The sequence below is a fragment of the Prionailurus viverrinus genome, chromosome B3 (genome assembly GCF_022837055.1).
Source record: "Prionailurus viverrinus isolate Anna chromosome B3, UM_Priviv_1.0, whole genome shotgun sequence".
Classification (NCBI taxonomy): domain Eukaryota; kingdom Metazoa; phylum Chordata; class Mammalia; order Carnivora; family Felidae; genus Prionailurus; species Prionailurus viverrinus.
Window position 1 is genome coordinate 69977305 of NC_062566.1, and position 15275 is coordinate 69992579.

A 15275-nucleotide genomic window follows, 5' to 3' on the forward strand; every position below is an offset into this window, starting at 1 on the left:
GAGACTGGGACTTGGTCCACTCTCATTGGTCAGCAGAGAAGTGCCACCGAGGAACCCTTGTTGCCAGAGGCAAGAACGAGAGCCCATTGGTCAGGACACCTCACAATGGCCCCGGCAGCGCACAGGATTCTTCCGATTGGTTCGCTGTCTGCCTCGGGAGACCCCTGTTGCCTCGACGCCCAGCAGGCTCCTTGGCGCCCTGGAAAGAGCGCTTCCCAAGCCCACCCCCGTTCCCCATTGGCTGTCGTGGGGGCCGCCGCCATCTAATGACGGAGGCGCAAAGCACCCGTGGGCGCGCTCCCTGCGGCAGGATCTAGTCCCGCGGGAGGGCGACCCTGCCGGGACTACAGGTGCCGAAGCTGAGTGCAAGACTCAGGCGCCCGGCACTTCTGCGGAGGACCCCCGTTCTCCCTCGGGACCTGATCTGGAGCCCAGCCCGGACCTGCCCGCGGGGAGCTCTGCACCTCCAACCTGGAACCCAACCCGAAAGGCCCCAGTAAGTTCGAAGCACCCACGCGGCGTGTGAACCCGCTCAGGGCAGACGGAGAGGGGAATCCCAACTGTTGTGTGTGCGGTCCGCGCCTCCATTTGCTTCTCGCCTTAATCCTTTATCCACCGATTATTGGCTCCTTTATTTGGCATTCGGGGTCCAGCTCGGTGCCACCTCTCCAAACCCTTCGTTCCAACGGTGTTGGGAAGTCCCTCGCCGCAAAGAATTCCGATTGAGATCCGAACGGAGGAGTGGCGGAGACGGGGGTGAAACCCCTGTGGGACAATGTTCTACTATCCCAACGTGCTTCAGCGCCACACCGGCTGCTTCGCCACCATCTGGTAAGGGCAGGGCCCTGCACGCCGGGAGGGCCACCCAGGGATCCCAGCCTGACACCCCCCTCCCCACCGTCCATTCACACCCCCGACCCCTCCAGGCTGGCAGCGACGCGTGGCAGCCGGCTGGTGAAGCGTGAGTACTTGAAGGTGAACGTGGTGAAGACCTGGTAAGGCCCAGGAAGGGGAGGAGCGGCCGGGCCTGTGCGGGCAGGGTGGCAGGGCAACTGGATGGATCCGGTTGGCCAGGCTACGGGGTTGGTCCTTGGCACAGGGGTGAGTAGGGCGTTTTTACCCCCAGCGAGGAAATCCTCGATTACGTGCTGGTACGAGTGCAGCCCCCGCTGCCGGGTCTACCGCGGCCCCGCTTCTCCCTGTATCTCTCAGCCCAGCTGCAGATTGGCGTGATCCGGGTCTACTCCCAGCAATGCCAATACCTCGTAGGTAAGTCCGGGAAGGCTCGGAGATGGGGCAGAGCTGAGTGGCCCTCGGCTAGGCGGGCTCTCTACCTTGCCCTCCCTGCCCACAGAGGACATCCAGCACATTCTGGAGCGCCTGCACCGTGCCCAGCTGCAGATCCGCATTGATATGGTAGAGACTGACCTGTGAGTGCCCCCCTGGGACCGGCCCGTTAAGCTTTTTTTTTTTTTTCTTAAATTTTTAAAATCTTTTTTGAGAGAGAGAGCACGTGAGCAGGGGACAGGCAGAGAGAGACACACACATAGAATCTGAAGCAGGCTCCAGGCTCTGAGCTGTCAGCACAGAGGCCAACACGGGGTTCAAACTCACCAGCTGTGAGATCATGACCTGAGCCGAAGTCAGAGGCTTAACTGACTGAGCCACCCGACACCCCCCACCCCTGCCCTTCAGCCTTTAGAGGGCAACCTTAGTCCTCTGCCTCAGTACCTGACAGCCCACACTCTCTCTCAGACCCAGCCTGCTGCTTCCTAACCGCCTGGCCATGATGGAGACCCTGGAAGATGCTCCAGACCCCTTTTTTGGAATGATGTCTGTGGATCCCACACTTCCCAGCCCCTTCAGTATCCCTCAGGTAGGGCTCCCCAGAGACAGCTCAGGGGGACTGTCGTGGTGGACCCACCCAGACAAAACCCATTCCACTTGTCTATTTAAGGCCAACTTAGAAGCAGCTCTTATCCGAACTTATTTCCACACAGTTCCCACTGCCAAGGCTCTAATCCAGGCCCTCATTGTTTCTCAGCCCTGGGTTTCCCTATCTATGTCCTCATCTATCCACATTCTAACACCTCTACAGCTTAATACAATGCTACTTCCTTCCTTCAGACACCTCCTGTGGCTCCCCACTGCAGATAGAGTACTAGCATTAGAGCTCTCCATGCCCAGGTCTAGAACTAGCTACCGTCTCTTAGCATATCCCTTAAGCATCTTTGGCTCCCAGACACTGGTCTGGCCCCCATGTCCCAAAGATGCCATGTTCACTTCTTTGCTTGTGCTGTTTCCCTAGTCCATAAGGGTCATCCTCATTTTCTACTAGTTAAGTCTTACACATCCTTAACAGACCTGGCTCAAATACTATCCTTTTCTATGAGACTTTATCACTGGCCAGAACCAAATGTTTTGGAACTCAGTGCATCGCTAAGGGGCTTGTTTCACCCTTTGTGTTGACTCTTGCCCAGGTCCTATACAAACCTGTCATCATGTTGGACCATAAGCTCCTTAAGACCAGGAATCTTTTCTGTTCCTCTGTCCCCAACAACACTTGACATAAGGGTGCAGTGCTTCGTGTACAGACAGATGGACAAAGAGTAGATAATGGCAGGAATGGGAGGAAAGGCGTGCATATGGTGAGTTCACCGCATACGACAGTCAGTGCCACAGGGCTTAGGCATGAAGGAATATTTTCGTCCATTGTCTGAATAAGGCTGTGGAAGTGAGAAAACAGCAGCTAAAGATGAACCCTTCCTTTTGTCCCCAATCCTCCCCAAAGATTCGACACCTTCTTGAGGCTGCAACCCCAGAGAGACTTCTTGAGGAGATCCCTCCTGAAGTCCCTATGGAGCCAACGAAGCCAGGTGAGCAGAGAGGGTTCTTTCTGGGGAGAGGCATAGGAAGGCCCCAAAACTGAAGAAATGACTATCATTGAGCTTCTCTTAAGGGCCATGCCCTTTGTGTAACCTCATCTCTGCCTCACAGGAGTCCTATGAGATCAGAATCTTACCCCTTTTTACAGAGGAGGAAAGTGAGGCCCCTGGTGGTTAAGCAGCATAGTCAGGTTCAGATTGGCAGTGACTGGCCTGGGCCTGACTAGAACCCAGGTTGACTTGATTGTAGAGTCCATGTTTTTGCCTCACCACATGGGGTGGGAACCTAGAAAGAAGTAGAGGGGCTGGGGTGACTTTCCTGCCCCTCCAGACAGGATCCCAGTCACTGTGCTGTCCCCAGAGGCCATCACCCTCCAAGAGGCAGAGCCCATACGCATGCTGCAGATTGAGGTGAGTTGTACCCCTACAGTGGGGCCTGAGGCCTGCCTCTGGCGGCCCAGCCCACCTTGCATTTATCCACTCCTGTCTGCCCCGAGTCCTGCCTTCTTGTTTCCATTTCACCACTCCCTGCCCCTGTTCCTTGAGCGCCCAGTGAGCCTCCTGCTGCCTGTCTTTCAGACCCAGTCTCCTAGATCCACTTGCCTTTTTCAGAAATGAAACTGTGTTCTCTTTCCCCTCTCCTTACTCTCCCTCTTTGGACAGGGTGAACGGGACCTTCCGGAGGTCAGCCGGCGAGACTTGGAGCTGCTGATTGCCGAGGAAGAAGAAGCTATCTTATTAGAGGAACGTGAAGGTAGGCCTATCTGGCTGCGTACGGCCCGTGCGGCACTGGATGGTCAGAGCCCTGACATGGGCAGTCTGGGCCTGGGCAATGCTCCCATCTCCTCTCTTCTGTGCTCTGAGACCTGATCTTCTCTCTGCAGAGTACAAGGAGGAGCCCCGGGCCCTGGAGGGAGACACCATATTACCCTCGCTTTCACCTCCAGCTCTTGCACAGTAAGGGCAGGACCCTCTGGGCCAGGTAGGGGGTCAGTGCTGGGAGGGGTGTCTTCATTTCTCACCCATTTTCCCTCAGGGTGGAAGGGGCAGCAGAGCCACTTCCGGTCCCAGTCCCCGAGGAACCGAAGCCAGCAGGCTGGGAGCCTGAGGCCCTACTTACTGGTGAGTGCCCATCGTGCCTGTACAGCTACTGCACACAAGGGCCCTGGATTCCAACTTGCTGAAGGGAGGCCTTCTAGCTGGTGGCTGGGTGACTGTAAGGGCAAAGGCTGTGTGGCAGAGCCAGGACCTAGAGTGTTTTTGCAGAGGTGACCCCTCCACCAGAGCTGCGTCTGCCAGCCCCTCCCAGCCCAGAGGTGAGTAGTGCCCCTTCCAAGTCTCTTCCCCTCACAGAGCTGCTCATCTGTATTCGGCTTCCCCAAGCCCTGGGCCACTGCTAGCCTGCCTGGGCCTTTGGGCAAATGGGTAAAAGGTACCCCTGCTCACACTCCATTTATCTAGACTGCCCTTCTCAGCTCGGCCCCTCACATGAGGTTGGAACTGCATGTACTCAGAGGCCGTGTCCAGCTCTTTCCTGGGGCACCTCTGGGGTGGGGATATGGGGCTTGTACCACTAAGGTGGTGGGAAAGGGAATCATGGGCAGCCTTGCCCCCACTTCCCCTCCAACTCAGCAGAGGAGGCCCCCAGTTGCCCCATATCCTGTGAGCCCACCTGCTCGTCGCCGTCGCCGCCGCCAGTTACTGTTCTGGGACAAGGAGACTCAGATTTCCCGGGAGAAATTCCGGGAACAACTGCAAACCAGAGCCCACTGCTGGGAGTGTGTGAGTGCAGCCTAGGCTCTGCTGGGGATGGAGGGAGGCAGGGTGGGCCTGGGGCAACGCATGCTGGGCCTTCTAAACTCTGGGGGGATGGTGGGGGGGTTACACAGGGAACAATCCCCAAAGTGCACGTGCTCCGGGGGTTTGAACGTACACAGCTCTGTGTTCCTTGAGTGACCCCACCTAGCATATCCACAGGCCCCAGTTAGTAGTGAGTGGGGCAAGCAGGGGTATGAACCTGAGAGTTGGAAGGTCAGAGGCCTTGGAACAAAGTATTGCAAAGAAGTGGAAGAGGGGTGGTGAGGAGTGGCTCCCTCCTAACTGGGCTTCTGGCCCTCCCTGCCATGCAGCCAAAGGTGCAGCCTCCTGAGAGGACCATCAGAAGCCCCACGGAGCTATTCCAAACCCCAACTCACTGTAAGGAGCGGTGGGAGTTGGCATGTGGGATCTTCTGAACCCACATTCCTCACTTGGTGTTCCTCACACCTCAGACCCCATCCCCACTGCCCACCCCCTCCCCAGCTGGCTGGTTACCCCCAGAACTGCTGTCTTTCTGGACCCACTGTGCCCAGCCACCCCCAGAAGCACTCAGGCGAAGGCCACCCCTGGAGCCTGAAGAGGAGGCTGAGGAGGAAAGGAGGAGGACTGAAGCTCTGAGCGATATTGAGGTAACTGCACCCTTCCTCCTTCGTCAAGAGGCTGCCTTCTCCCCCCGCCGCCACACCCCCATGGGAGCCATTGTTGCTGGGTCCATCCCCTAGTGCAGGCCGGTTCAGGGCTGGGACTGCTTCACCCTACCCCAGATGTTTCTGACACTCGGGGTCTTAGTTCTCGCTCTCCCACCCCCAGGTCCTGAGAGAGGCCCAGGAGCCCAGCGGGCCCCTCATGCTGTCTTCAGGTAGGTACCTGGAGAAGGGAGAGGACCACCACCCCAGCCCCGGTCCCGGAGAACTGGTACCCCGATGCTCTTATTAGAAGGGAGTGATTAACATGAGGGAGCATGGATCTCTTCAGCTCTCCCACTGGGCACTTTTAATAAGTCACTGCACAGCCACAGCTTCTGGGCCAACCAGGTGGCCTCAAGGTCCCACTTGCTCAGATCTAAGCAGATCCACTCATGACCTCCCCCCCCCCTCCCCCAACAGAACTCTCTCTAGAAGCGGCCGAGGAAGAGAAGACCCGCATCAGCCTCATCCCTTTGGAAGAACGGTGGTAAGCCACCAGCCCCAGAGAACTCAAATATTCCCCTTGTTGCTGTCACAGCTGCCACCTTCCCTGTTCCACCTGACTCCCATGTTCTCCCAGGGCCTGGGCCGAGGCAGAGCAGCCAGAGGCCCCTGCACTGCCTGTGGTACCCGAACTCCCTGAAGTGCCTATGGAGTTGCCTTTGGAGCTGCCCCTGGAGCCTGAGCTGCTGTCGCTGGAGGCTGTGTATAGGTATCAGGGAGACAGACGGTGTCTCGGTGGGGCGGGCCCAGGCTGAGACTTCAGCTGACAGTCCTTGATCCCTACAGGGCAGTGGCACAGGAGCTGCAGGCCAACAGGGAGCCCGATTTCAGCAGCCTGGTGTCCCCTCTCAGCCCTCGCAGGGTGGCTGCCCGGGCCTTCTATCTGCTGCTAGGTGAGTGTGGGCACGAGGTGCAATGTGGGGGACGAGGACACACAGGCCCTACGCAGACTCCTCCTGACTGGCCCTGTCTTCTCCCCTTGAGCAGTGCTTGCAGCACAACAGATCCTTCGCGTGGAACAAGAGAAGCCGTACGGGCGCCTCCTGATGCAGCCGGGGCCCCGATTCCACTGCGGTTAGAACTAATTCACAAGCTGCCAGGATACTGGTTACATTAAATATGTCTTGCCTGCCTCATTTCTGAACATCTATCTCTGTGCTTTCTGCTGTCAGAGCTACTGTTTTTCAAGCAGAAATTGAACTGCCTTTATTTAGGGTAGGATGTCAAGGTTCCATTCGTGTTGTTCCACAGCAGAACACATCCAGAGACGCCTCTGCAGGGCAGCGGGCAGAGCTGAGACTCCAAATGGCTACGAGGCCCAGAATCTTTGGTAAGGCATGAGCTGCACTGGGCTGAGAGGTGCTCTCGGGGTCTGGGCAGGCTCTGTTCTCTCTGGCCCGGCTGCATCTCAGTCTAGGTGAGGCCCAGGACGGCCTGGAGCTCCTGAGCTTTGTCACCAGGCAACGAGCCCAGTGCTGAGTGGAAGCTGTCGGTGTGCTGTCTGGCCAAGAATGTCAGGAGCAGCAGCAATGCGGCCTTGGTATCTGGGTGGAAAGTGCAGAGGGAGAGATCCCGCAGGGACTGGCCCTCCCCCACCCCCAGCTGCCCCAGGCCCTGTGACCCCTGGCCCTGCCCACTACTGCCACCCTCACCTGGTGGGATCTTATTGTCGGCCAGAATGAGGCTGCAGATGCGCAGGAGCTCAGGAGCCACATCTACAACCTGTGAGAAAAGAAAGGCTGACTTAGGGGTGGCAGCACCCTTGGGCCCGGGTCCAGGGGGGCAGTGGTAGAGACCAAAGAGAGAGAGAATCTCCCACCAGGGATACTTTGAGTGTGATACCAATTCACATCCAAGGCAACTGTGAAACATGAGAAGGACCCAAGAAACATGGTAGTAGTAGTTGTTGTTTTTGAAGGAGACAGGATTGTGACCAAAGAGGAATGAAGTTAAGAACAAAAGAATCCCCTGGTTGCTCTTCAGATCTATTAAGTCTTTCACCTTTTATTTTAAAGAAAGACCAAAAGAATCCCAGACACTTGGGAGCCCCACCAACAGAACAGTCTCTACAGAAGCACTGGAACAGGAGTCCAAACCTAGCTGGTCAGTTCAGATGAATTCAGGAAGCAGGGCTGCTCTAATTGGAAGGGATGGTGGGGCAGCCCAGGGATACCCACACCCCATGAGCATCCTGAAGGAGCCCTGGTATAGGAAGTTAGCCTAGGGAAGCTGTGATTTCTAGCTCCCCCCAGAGTGTGCAAATGGCCAGGCACGATGGAGCCTCCCTAGGAAAAAGCACTAAGGAGCGTCACAGGACAGTTTAAACTGTTACTCTGCGTCAGCTACAAGCGAGGCCAATTCTGCCTGTGACGAGCAGCAAGCTCCCCTGAGGGCCGCCAGCATCAGCATTACCTGGTCAGGGCTGCTCTGGTACAGGAAGCTGAAGAGGTGCCCTATGGTGACCCATTCCTCCAAGTCCTCCTTCAGTGGCAGGGCATGCAGCAGGGCAGCCAGCACCTGGACACAGAGATGCCTCAGGCCCCTTGTTCCGCACCCTCGCACCCTCCTCAGCTTCCTGGCTGTGCCTGATGCCCCTGGGTCTCACCTGGGGCTCCGGTTTCCTTGTGGGACTGGCCATCAGCAGGCGGGCAAGTGCCCCACAGATGTTGTCACGGACGCGATCATGGCGCTCCCGTGCCAGGAGGGGCAACAGAAGCCCCAGCAGCTTGGGGAAGTATCTGGTTCCACAGTCAAGGAACAGGCACGCGGGCAGACCTCTCCCGTCCTCGAGTTCCAGGGATGCTCCCAACCCCACCCAGGCCCTTTCTGCAAACTAAGGATACTCCTGAGCCGGGCGGCCCCCATGTTCTGCCAGCACCCCCAGCCCAAAGATGGCATTGCTCCGCACCTCAGGGTCTGCCTCCCGGGCGGTGCTCAACAGCACAGGAACCAGCCGAGACACAAACTGGGCTGAGGCGCCACCCAGGCCCTGAATAGACTCCGCCAGGGTCCCCACTGCAAAAGACTTCTCTGCCACTGTGCAGCCTTGCTTCTGGTGGGGGGAGGAGTGAAGTCAGCAGGGACAGAGTGAGGGGCTGGACACAGGGTGCACGGATAGAACAGGGTTCGAAGCCAGAGCACAGAGCACTCACCGTCTTGCACAGCAGCAGTGGCAAGAAGCCAGCAAAGAAGGGGGCGAAGGCATCTCCCCCGGCTGCAGCTGCCAGGGCTGGGATGGCTTCTCCCGCGTGCTCCAGCAACATGGCATCATACTCAGCCTGCGGAACCAGGTCAGGGGCTAGAGCACCAGAGCTAGTTCTATAGCCGTGGGTGCCTCCCACAATGCCCCTTCCAAGCTGGCCATGTTTGAAACACAGCTTTTTTTCCTGGTACACCTACTCTTAGCTATCGATCCAAGCCCACCCCAATCCCCACCTGCCAGCAGCCTTTTCTGAACCTCCAATGCCTTATTGGGAGCAGGGCTGCATCATTTGGAGCCATTACCAGCCTTTTAGTGCCCCTGGCCTCCCTAGGCCAAGCCCAGGTGCACTGTCCATCTCTGCCCTGTGCAGACTACCCGGACAGCCTGGTCCCACAGTTTGCATCCATGGCCCTTACCTGGTCCTCCTCTTCCTCCTCCTCGTCGGTGTCCTGACAAGCTATCTGCAGGAAGAGAGTTCAGCTCAGCCTGGATCTCCTGCCCCTTCCCCTTTCCATGGAGGGGAGATAGGGAAACCTGGACCTGTAGTACCCTCAGACTATCCCCACTTAGGGCTGAGCCATCTCCTCAGCCCACAGTCTACCCATCCTGCTCACCTTCCTTTGCAGCACCGCCTTGAGCATGTTGCAGAGCTCAGCAAGACGCCCAGGGGGCTGCAACGCGAGGGGCCCGCAGCCACGCAGCACCCCCGTCAGCGCCTCCAACACGGCCATCACCACCTGGCGCTCCCGCTCCACATTCACTGCCTGCATGTAGGACGGCACCACCCGGGCGAGGGCAGTCTGCAGAGCTGGGGACATTATTAGCTGAAGCCCCGATCAGACCCTGTCCCTCCCTCCAATTGCCCCCTGCTTCCAGGGGCCCTAGCCTCCCCTGCTCACCTGCAGTGTTGGGTTCTGAGGGGCAGCTCTGACAGGCCTTGTGCAGTGCGCAGCAGAACTGACCCAGGGCCTCGTGGGCTGCCTTCCGCACGTTCAGGTGAGGGCACTGCAGGGTGAGGAGGGGCAGGATGTGCCTGCTGTGTTCATGGCCAACGCTGGGCCCTGAGCCCTTGGATCCCACCCACTCTACCAGCCCTCTCACCTCTAGCAGCTTGAATACTTCTTCAAAGACAGTTTCCATGTAGGGAAGGAAGGCCACACTGTGGACAGACAAACATATGGCCATTGGGGAAGGAACTCCCAGGCAGGGTTCCCAGTGCTGGGGAAGGCAGAGGCTGACCTGGTGTTCACTGAGATCTCCCCCAGAGCAGCACAGGTGTCTTCCTTCTCATCGAAAAAGGCATTTTCCACGCTGTACCTAGGGTCAGGTGGGGAGGCAGCAGCCATCAGGCACCAGGAGGGGCAGATCTGGCACTGGGCCCTTGCAAAGCCAGGATTCCTCTGACCAGAATGGCAGCCCTCCGCACCCTGAGATCTCTGAGTCCTCCTCCTCTTCCTCATCCTTGTCCATGAGCTCCTCCTCTTCCTCCCCATCGCTCTCGTCAAACAAAAGGAAGGAAGCGCTTCCATCGTACTGAGGCTGGACAGAGGAGGCACAGCAGGGACTCGAGCTTAGCTGAGCCTGGGAGACAAATGCCAGTCCTGGGCTGCCCTTCCCCAACTGGCCCAGCCCACCCGTTCTCTGCTCACCACAATGCCTTCAGTGGAACGCAGTGACAACAGCATAAGTGTGGTGATTTGTGGCAGGTGTGGCGCCAGGCCCTCACCCATGAGCCCTGATAAGGCTGCAAACAGGCTGTACCTGGGGGAGGCAGGCAGAAGCTGTACAGGCAGAATGGGGAAGCCCAAGAAAACCCCTGATCCAGAAACAGAGAGGTCAGGGTTCTCAGGTCAGGGCTGTGGATCCAGTGGGAGGGCAGGAGACATGGGACAGGGGTGGGGTGAGGGCTCACTCACGTGCAGCGCCGCAAGTCAGGGTCGTCTACCTGGTCACACAGGCCCAGCCCTAGCTGGCAGCATTCCTCAGCCAGGGGCCTCATGGGCTCCCCCACCGCTCGAGCCAGCACCCCCAGTGTCTCTGTGGGGACAAGGACTTCACTAGGATGTGAAGATGGGTCAGAGGTGTGCGAGGCCAAGACCTGGGGGACCAAAGATGGCAGCTGGGGGGTGATTCAGGAATCCCACTTGTGTTTCTAGGCGCAGTGGGAAGGGTGCTTCCTTCGATGAAAAGGAAAAAACCTGTGTTGCCCGGGGGGAGATCTCTGTGAACACCCTGGCCCTTCCCCTGCACTGGGAACCTTGCCTGAGAGCCCCTTACTTACCCAGGCTCTGGATCTGCACAGGCTGAAGGTCCTCATGGCCAGTTAATAGGAATTCCCGCAGGTGCTCCATAATGGTGGGGAAGTAGGGCAGCAGGGAGGCCTGGGCAGCTGTGGCTGGGGAATGGAAGGCCAGTATCAGAGCTGGAGTGAGGACCACTGGTCCATCTGTCACGGACACCCTAGGGAAACCCTGTGCCCTGCCTCCTGCCTCCTTGTCCTCACCAATGGCCCCCAGGGCGCTCACAGCCAGCTCCTTGGCCCGGGAGCTGCTGGGATTCCTCAGAGGCTGCAGCATACATTCCATCAGCTCCGGAAGGTAGGGCTGCACTTTAGGCCCTGTAGGAAAAAGCATTCCTCTAACACCCAGGCCAGGTCTCCTACATTCTGGGGGCCCACTTCCCTCCAGGCTGACCTCTAACATCTAGCCCAGACCTCTTTGGGTGCCTGCCACACCCCTTTCTCTGCCCCAGACAGTGGTTCAGGGAGTTGCACATCCCATCGCCTTCATCCAAAGCTACAGCTCCGTCCCCTCCCTCACATACCCGATTGCCATCACCTACCCAGGTTCTCCACGAAATTCTCCAGGGCATAACAGGCCTTGGCTAGGTGGTTTGTGTGCCCAGAAGGCACCGATTTCAGGTAGGCGAGGAGCAGTGGCATCACCTCCCCTGAATAGCTGCTGATATGGGGCTGAAAGAAGGGGAAAGGAGACCCCGAGTCAGCTCAACCGCGGGTATGCCCTCAAAGCACGCACCTAAGTGCCAATGGCAGCAGGGATGCCTGAGGAGGGGAAGCTGGCCCCTGGGAGGGGTGGGGACTCTGAAACGCTGACTGCCCATTCAGCCTTGCTGACCTGTAGGTTCTCTGAGAACTGGCCCAGGGCAAACAATGCAGCATTGCGCACAACTTGTGATGGGTCCTCCAGGCCCTTGCACACGATCTGTAGCAGTGGGGACAGCAGTCTGGGTGGGGCAGAACAAGAGAATGTAGTCTGAGGGGCAATACCAGAGAGCCCTAGGCTGGGCCATTCTCATTTCCCCTGGGAAAAAGGCTTTCTCTGTCACCAGGCAGTAGGTACCACCCCTGGTCCCTATAGCTGGGGAAGCCATTTAAATTATTTTCCAAATCAGGACGCCTTTTAGAGTGGCAGAAAGCACTACTGATAATTAAGCTCCAACAATGAGCACAGACCAGGACTGCCACGCGCTGTGTGGTGGTTCTCTCCACTGCCCAGCCTCCCTCTAGGAAAAAGGAATAGACACCTACCTCTGTCTGATGTGGTCACCAGCTCCATCGGACAGTACGGCCAGCACCAGGAGCCCGGCCTTGCGCTGGTACGGTCTCTCACTCCGCAAGGCCTCTTCCAGCATGGGCATCTAAGGGAGCAGATGGTACTCTCCAGAAACCCTGGCATAAGCCTGCCATTCCTCCGGCAACTGGCCCTCCACACCTACTAGGGCCCAAACATCTTCAGCAATGGGAGACTAGGCACACCTGGGGGTAGGGGCACCAGAAGGGCAGAGCCACACTTACCAACAAGGGACAGAGCTTCTCAGGGGGCAAATGTAGTGCCAGCATGTCCACGACCTGAAAATGGACAGGAAGACTTTGCTGGACTCCATCTCTGCCCCACAGCTACCTAACACCCTGTTACTACCCCTGTAGCATATCTCACCTGTACAGCAAAGTGCTTGGGAGTCTCCCCCACCAGCCCAATCTCCACCTCTTCCTCTTCTGAATCCTGGTCTTCGGGATCCAGCTGGCCCAGTGGGGGCTCGGCAGCCATAATGGGGAAAAGGGTGTGTAGTAAGGGTGGCAGAAGACGATTCTTCAACAAAGCCTTGAAAGGAAGGTGGAATGGTGTCCCTGAGTATCTGCTCTCAAGATGGACTCACATTAAAAATTCTAGCCTTCTAGGCCATAAAGGGTCTAACAGAAGATTCCCAAACTCCCAGCTAGGAGCTGGGGTGAGGCCAGATCAATTTTAAATATCTAAAGATACCCGGAGATAGACAGAAAGCCCCAGCAGTGAGGTAAGGGATGGAAATGGGGGTGCACTAATGTGCGTCACAGAGTACTCACCTTGCTCTTGACTTTAACCAAGAAAGTGAGGCAGCAGAGAATACGAACACGTATTGCATCACCCAGAGCCACGTTTTTAGCCACCTGCCCAGAGACTAACTTGAATCAGAGACAGGCAAAGAAACTCCCAGCAATATAAGCAGCAGAGGCTGTGCCTGTCCCCAGCTCACCTCCAGGCAAAATGTGAGGACCTCAGAGAGGTGGGAGGTGATGATGGGCACCTCTGACTCTAGCAATTCATCCAGGGCCTCCACAGCCTCACAGGCCTTTGCCTGCCAGACAAACAAGTCATAGGGTTACCATGTTCTTCTTCAGTGGACCAGGCTGGGTGCTCCTACACTCTCCTTCCAATAGACCTCTTGCCCATATGTCCTCACCTCATCTACAGGGATCAGAGTCTGCATGGCCACAATGAGCTTGGGCACCAACATCCGCGCAAGAGGCTAGAGGACAGAAAGCATAATACGGGCTCATCTCAGGCCCCAGAAGCTGGCAGCTTCCTCAAAGCCTGGGCACAAGATGAGCCCAGGTACAGCCACCCACAGTATCCCCTCTCAAGTGTTAGGAAGCACAAATAGCAGAGAATTTGAAGTAGTTCTGCATCCTGCAAGAATGAGAATATGAAGACCCAAGAATAGGGAACCAAGAAAGGTGAGGACCCACATCTTACCACATCATCAGTGCCCAGGTAAGGGGCCATGGTGGTCAGTGTGCGCAGGGAGTAAAAGAGGAGCCCAGGAGAGCCCACCTCACCGAGGGTCTCATTCAGAAGCCGAAGAAGCTCCCGGTGGTGGGGTTGGAAGGCCTCAGGCCGGGAGGTCACCACCACACTTAGCAGCAAAAGCCCCATCTGTTCAGGAGTAGGGGACGAGAGGAAAGCTTACATGGTCTATCCAGCTTCTCGGTCCCTCCATCCCTCCCTCCCACCGACAATGTGCTAATACCTCTCTCTCTTGTATGTGAGGGCTGTGGGTACTGTGCTGAAGAAGTTGCATGAGCTGAGGCCAGGCCTCCAGGCCTTCCTTTCGAAAAATGGTGGCTGAGAGCTGGGCCAGGCTAAGGCTCACAGAGTGCCTGCAAACAGGAGAGATTCCCCCGCCACCCCCAATCATCCTCCAGTACCCTCCCCAGCACACACTGGGCCTGCCTCAATGGTCTGGCCAGGAAAGAAACCTTCAAGTGTGGGCAGAGTGTTTGCCAAGTTGGGACACATAAGACCACTAGTGGCTAACAGGGAGACCAGCAGCATGGTGGGTATGTGATCTGGTGAGCCTCGTTTCATGCAGACTGAATTTCAGTTCCGTTCTTCTGAATAGGATATGGCAGACCTTCACAGCCCATTCTTATGAAGTTTAGTCTTCAACACGGCCTTAGAACCCTTGCTCCACCCTTGGTCTAGAACTGAAATCTTCCCTTCTCCCTGCCCCAGGCCCTGCCTGGAGCTGAAAGACAAGGCAGAAACCCAAAGAGGGTCTCATTAGGGGGTCAGTCAGGATCCCAAGAGGAGGCAGGTAGGCACTTACTGGGTCTCTCTCTGGAAGGCGGACAGGACCAGGGACTTGAGGCTGGAACACAGGTGGCAGGTGTTGGCACTTGGCCGGCCCAGGAGCCGCCTCCGCCTGGCCCCGCCCCGCCCCTGGCCCTGCCCACCTCTCCCGATGCTCAGCTGTCAGCCGTCGCCAGTGGGTGCTCAGTCGTCTACGGGTCAGCACTGCCGCGAACTGGCGGATCTGGGACAAGGAAGCACGCACGTGAGGGTTTGGGCAGGAAGGTGCTGAACGGGCCGCAGGGGGCAAGCTGGGGGCGTGACCAGTGGCGTACTATGGGACGCTCAGCGGGAAAGGGCAGGAGCCTCACCTGAGGATCGGCCGCGGAGGCCAGCAGGTCGCAGAGCGCAGGCAGGGCGGCCGGGTCCCGAAGAACGGTCTGGAGCTGCTCAGTGGCCTGGCGGATAGTTTGGGGGTCAGAGTAGGGCTTTTCCCGCAACCTCCCGCTCGCCCCGGCCGGGTCTACCCTGTCCGTACCCGGCGGATACGCTCGGTGTCCGGCAGCAGCAGCTCCCACAGGATCTGCTCCAGGCCGGCGGGCTCCATGGCAGCAGCCGAGGAGCCGCTACTGGGCCGGGAGGGGGGAGGGACAGCACGTGGAGGCCCCGAAACCCATTTCCGGCGGAAAGGGCGTTGCTCCGAGCCCCTCCCGTCACCAGGGTGATTCAACTCGCTTCCCACCCGGAGCTCCGGCTTTGCCACTTCCGTTGGCCTCAGCGCCGGCTGAGCCGCGGAAACAGGCCCTGGCAGTGAAGGTTCCCCCAGTCGAGA

At 57.8% G+C, this 15275-nt stretch overlaps 2 protein-coding genes across 3 annotated transcripts; one reads left to right on the top strand and one right to left on the bottom strand.

The window, feature by feature from the left end:
• The first annotated feature begins 689 nt into the window (after positions 1-689).
• REC8 (REC8 meiotic recombination protein) lies at positions 690-6528 on the top strand. 2 transcript variants are annotated; one of them, XM_047861413.1, is made up of 19 exons: positions 690-831; positions 927-995; positions 1127-1269; positions 1355-1430; positions 1756-1876; positions 2792-2876; positions 3217-3296; positions 3549-3639; positions 3770-3842; positions 3922-4007; positions 4152-4201; positions 4518-4667; positions 5015-5081; positions 5187-5332; positions 5514-5562; positions 5810-5876; positions 5970-6101; positions 6179-6285; positions 6380-6528. In XM_047861413.1, the coding sequence occupies exons 1-19, from the start codon at positions 776-778 to the stop codon at positions 6469-6471; spliced, it is 1740 nt and encodes a 579-aa protein (XP_047717369.1). In that variant the 5' UTR covers positions 690-775; the 3' UTR covers positions 6472-6528. The 2 variants fall into 2 exon arrangements, with proteins under 2 accessions (XP_047717369.1, XP_047717370.1); XM_047861414.1 differs by having other exon boundaries at positions 4521-4667.
• A 44-nt stretch (positions 6529-6572) lies between these two features.
• On the bottom strand, positions 6573-15272 carry IPO4 (importin 4). The gene is made up of 30 exons (XM_047861410.1): positions 14982-15272; positions 14815-14901; positions 14608-14687; positions 14481-14522; positions 13902-14031; positions 13628-13807; positions 13335-13400; positions 13128-13229; positions 12958-13041; positions 12551-12715; positions 12409-12462; positions 12142-12251; positions 11729-11837; positions 11436-11565; positions 11098-11211; positions 10876-10989; positions 10511-10631; positions 10244-10355; positions 10021-10133; positions 9834-9911; positions 9696-9753; positions 9494-9599; positions 9209-9402; positions 9011-9055; positions 8545-8670; positions 8236-8444; positions 7998-8130; positions 7805-7909; positions 7045-7114; positions 6573-6936 (listed from the first exon to the last, which is right to left on the bottom strand). The coding sequence occupies exons 1-30, from the start codon at positions 15048-15050 to the stop codon at positions 6806-6808; spliced, it is 3237 nt and encodes a 1078-aa protein (XP_047717366.1). The 5' UTR covers positions 15051-15272; the 3' UTR covers positions 6573-6805.
• Positions 15273-15275: the final 3 nt, after the last annotated feature.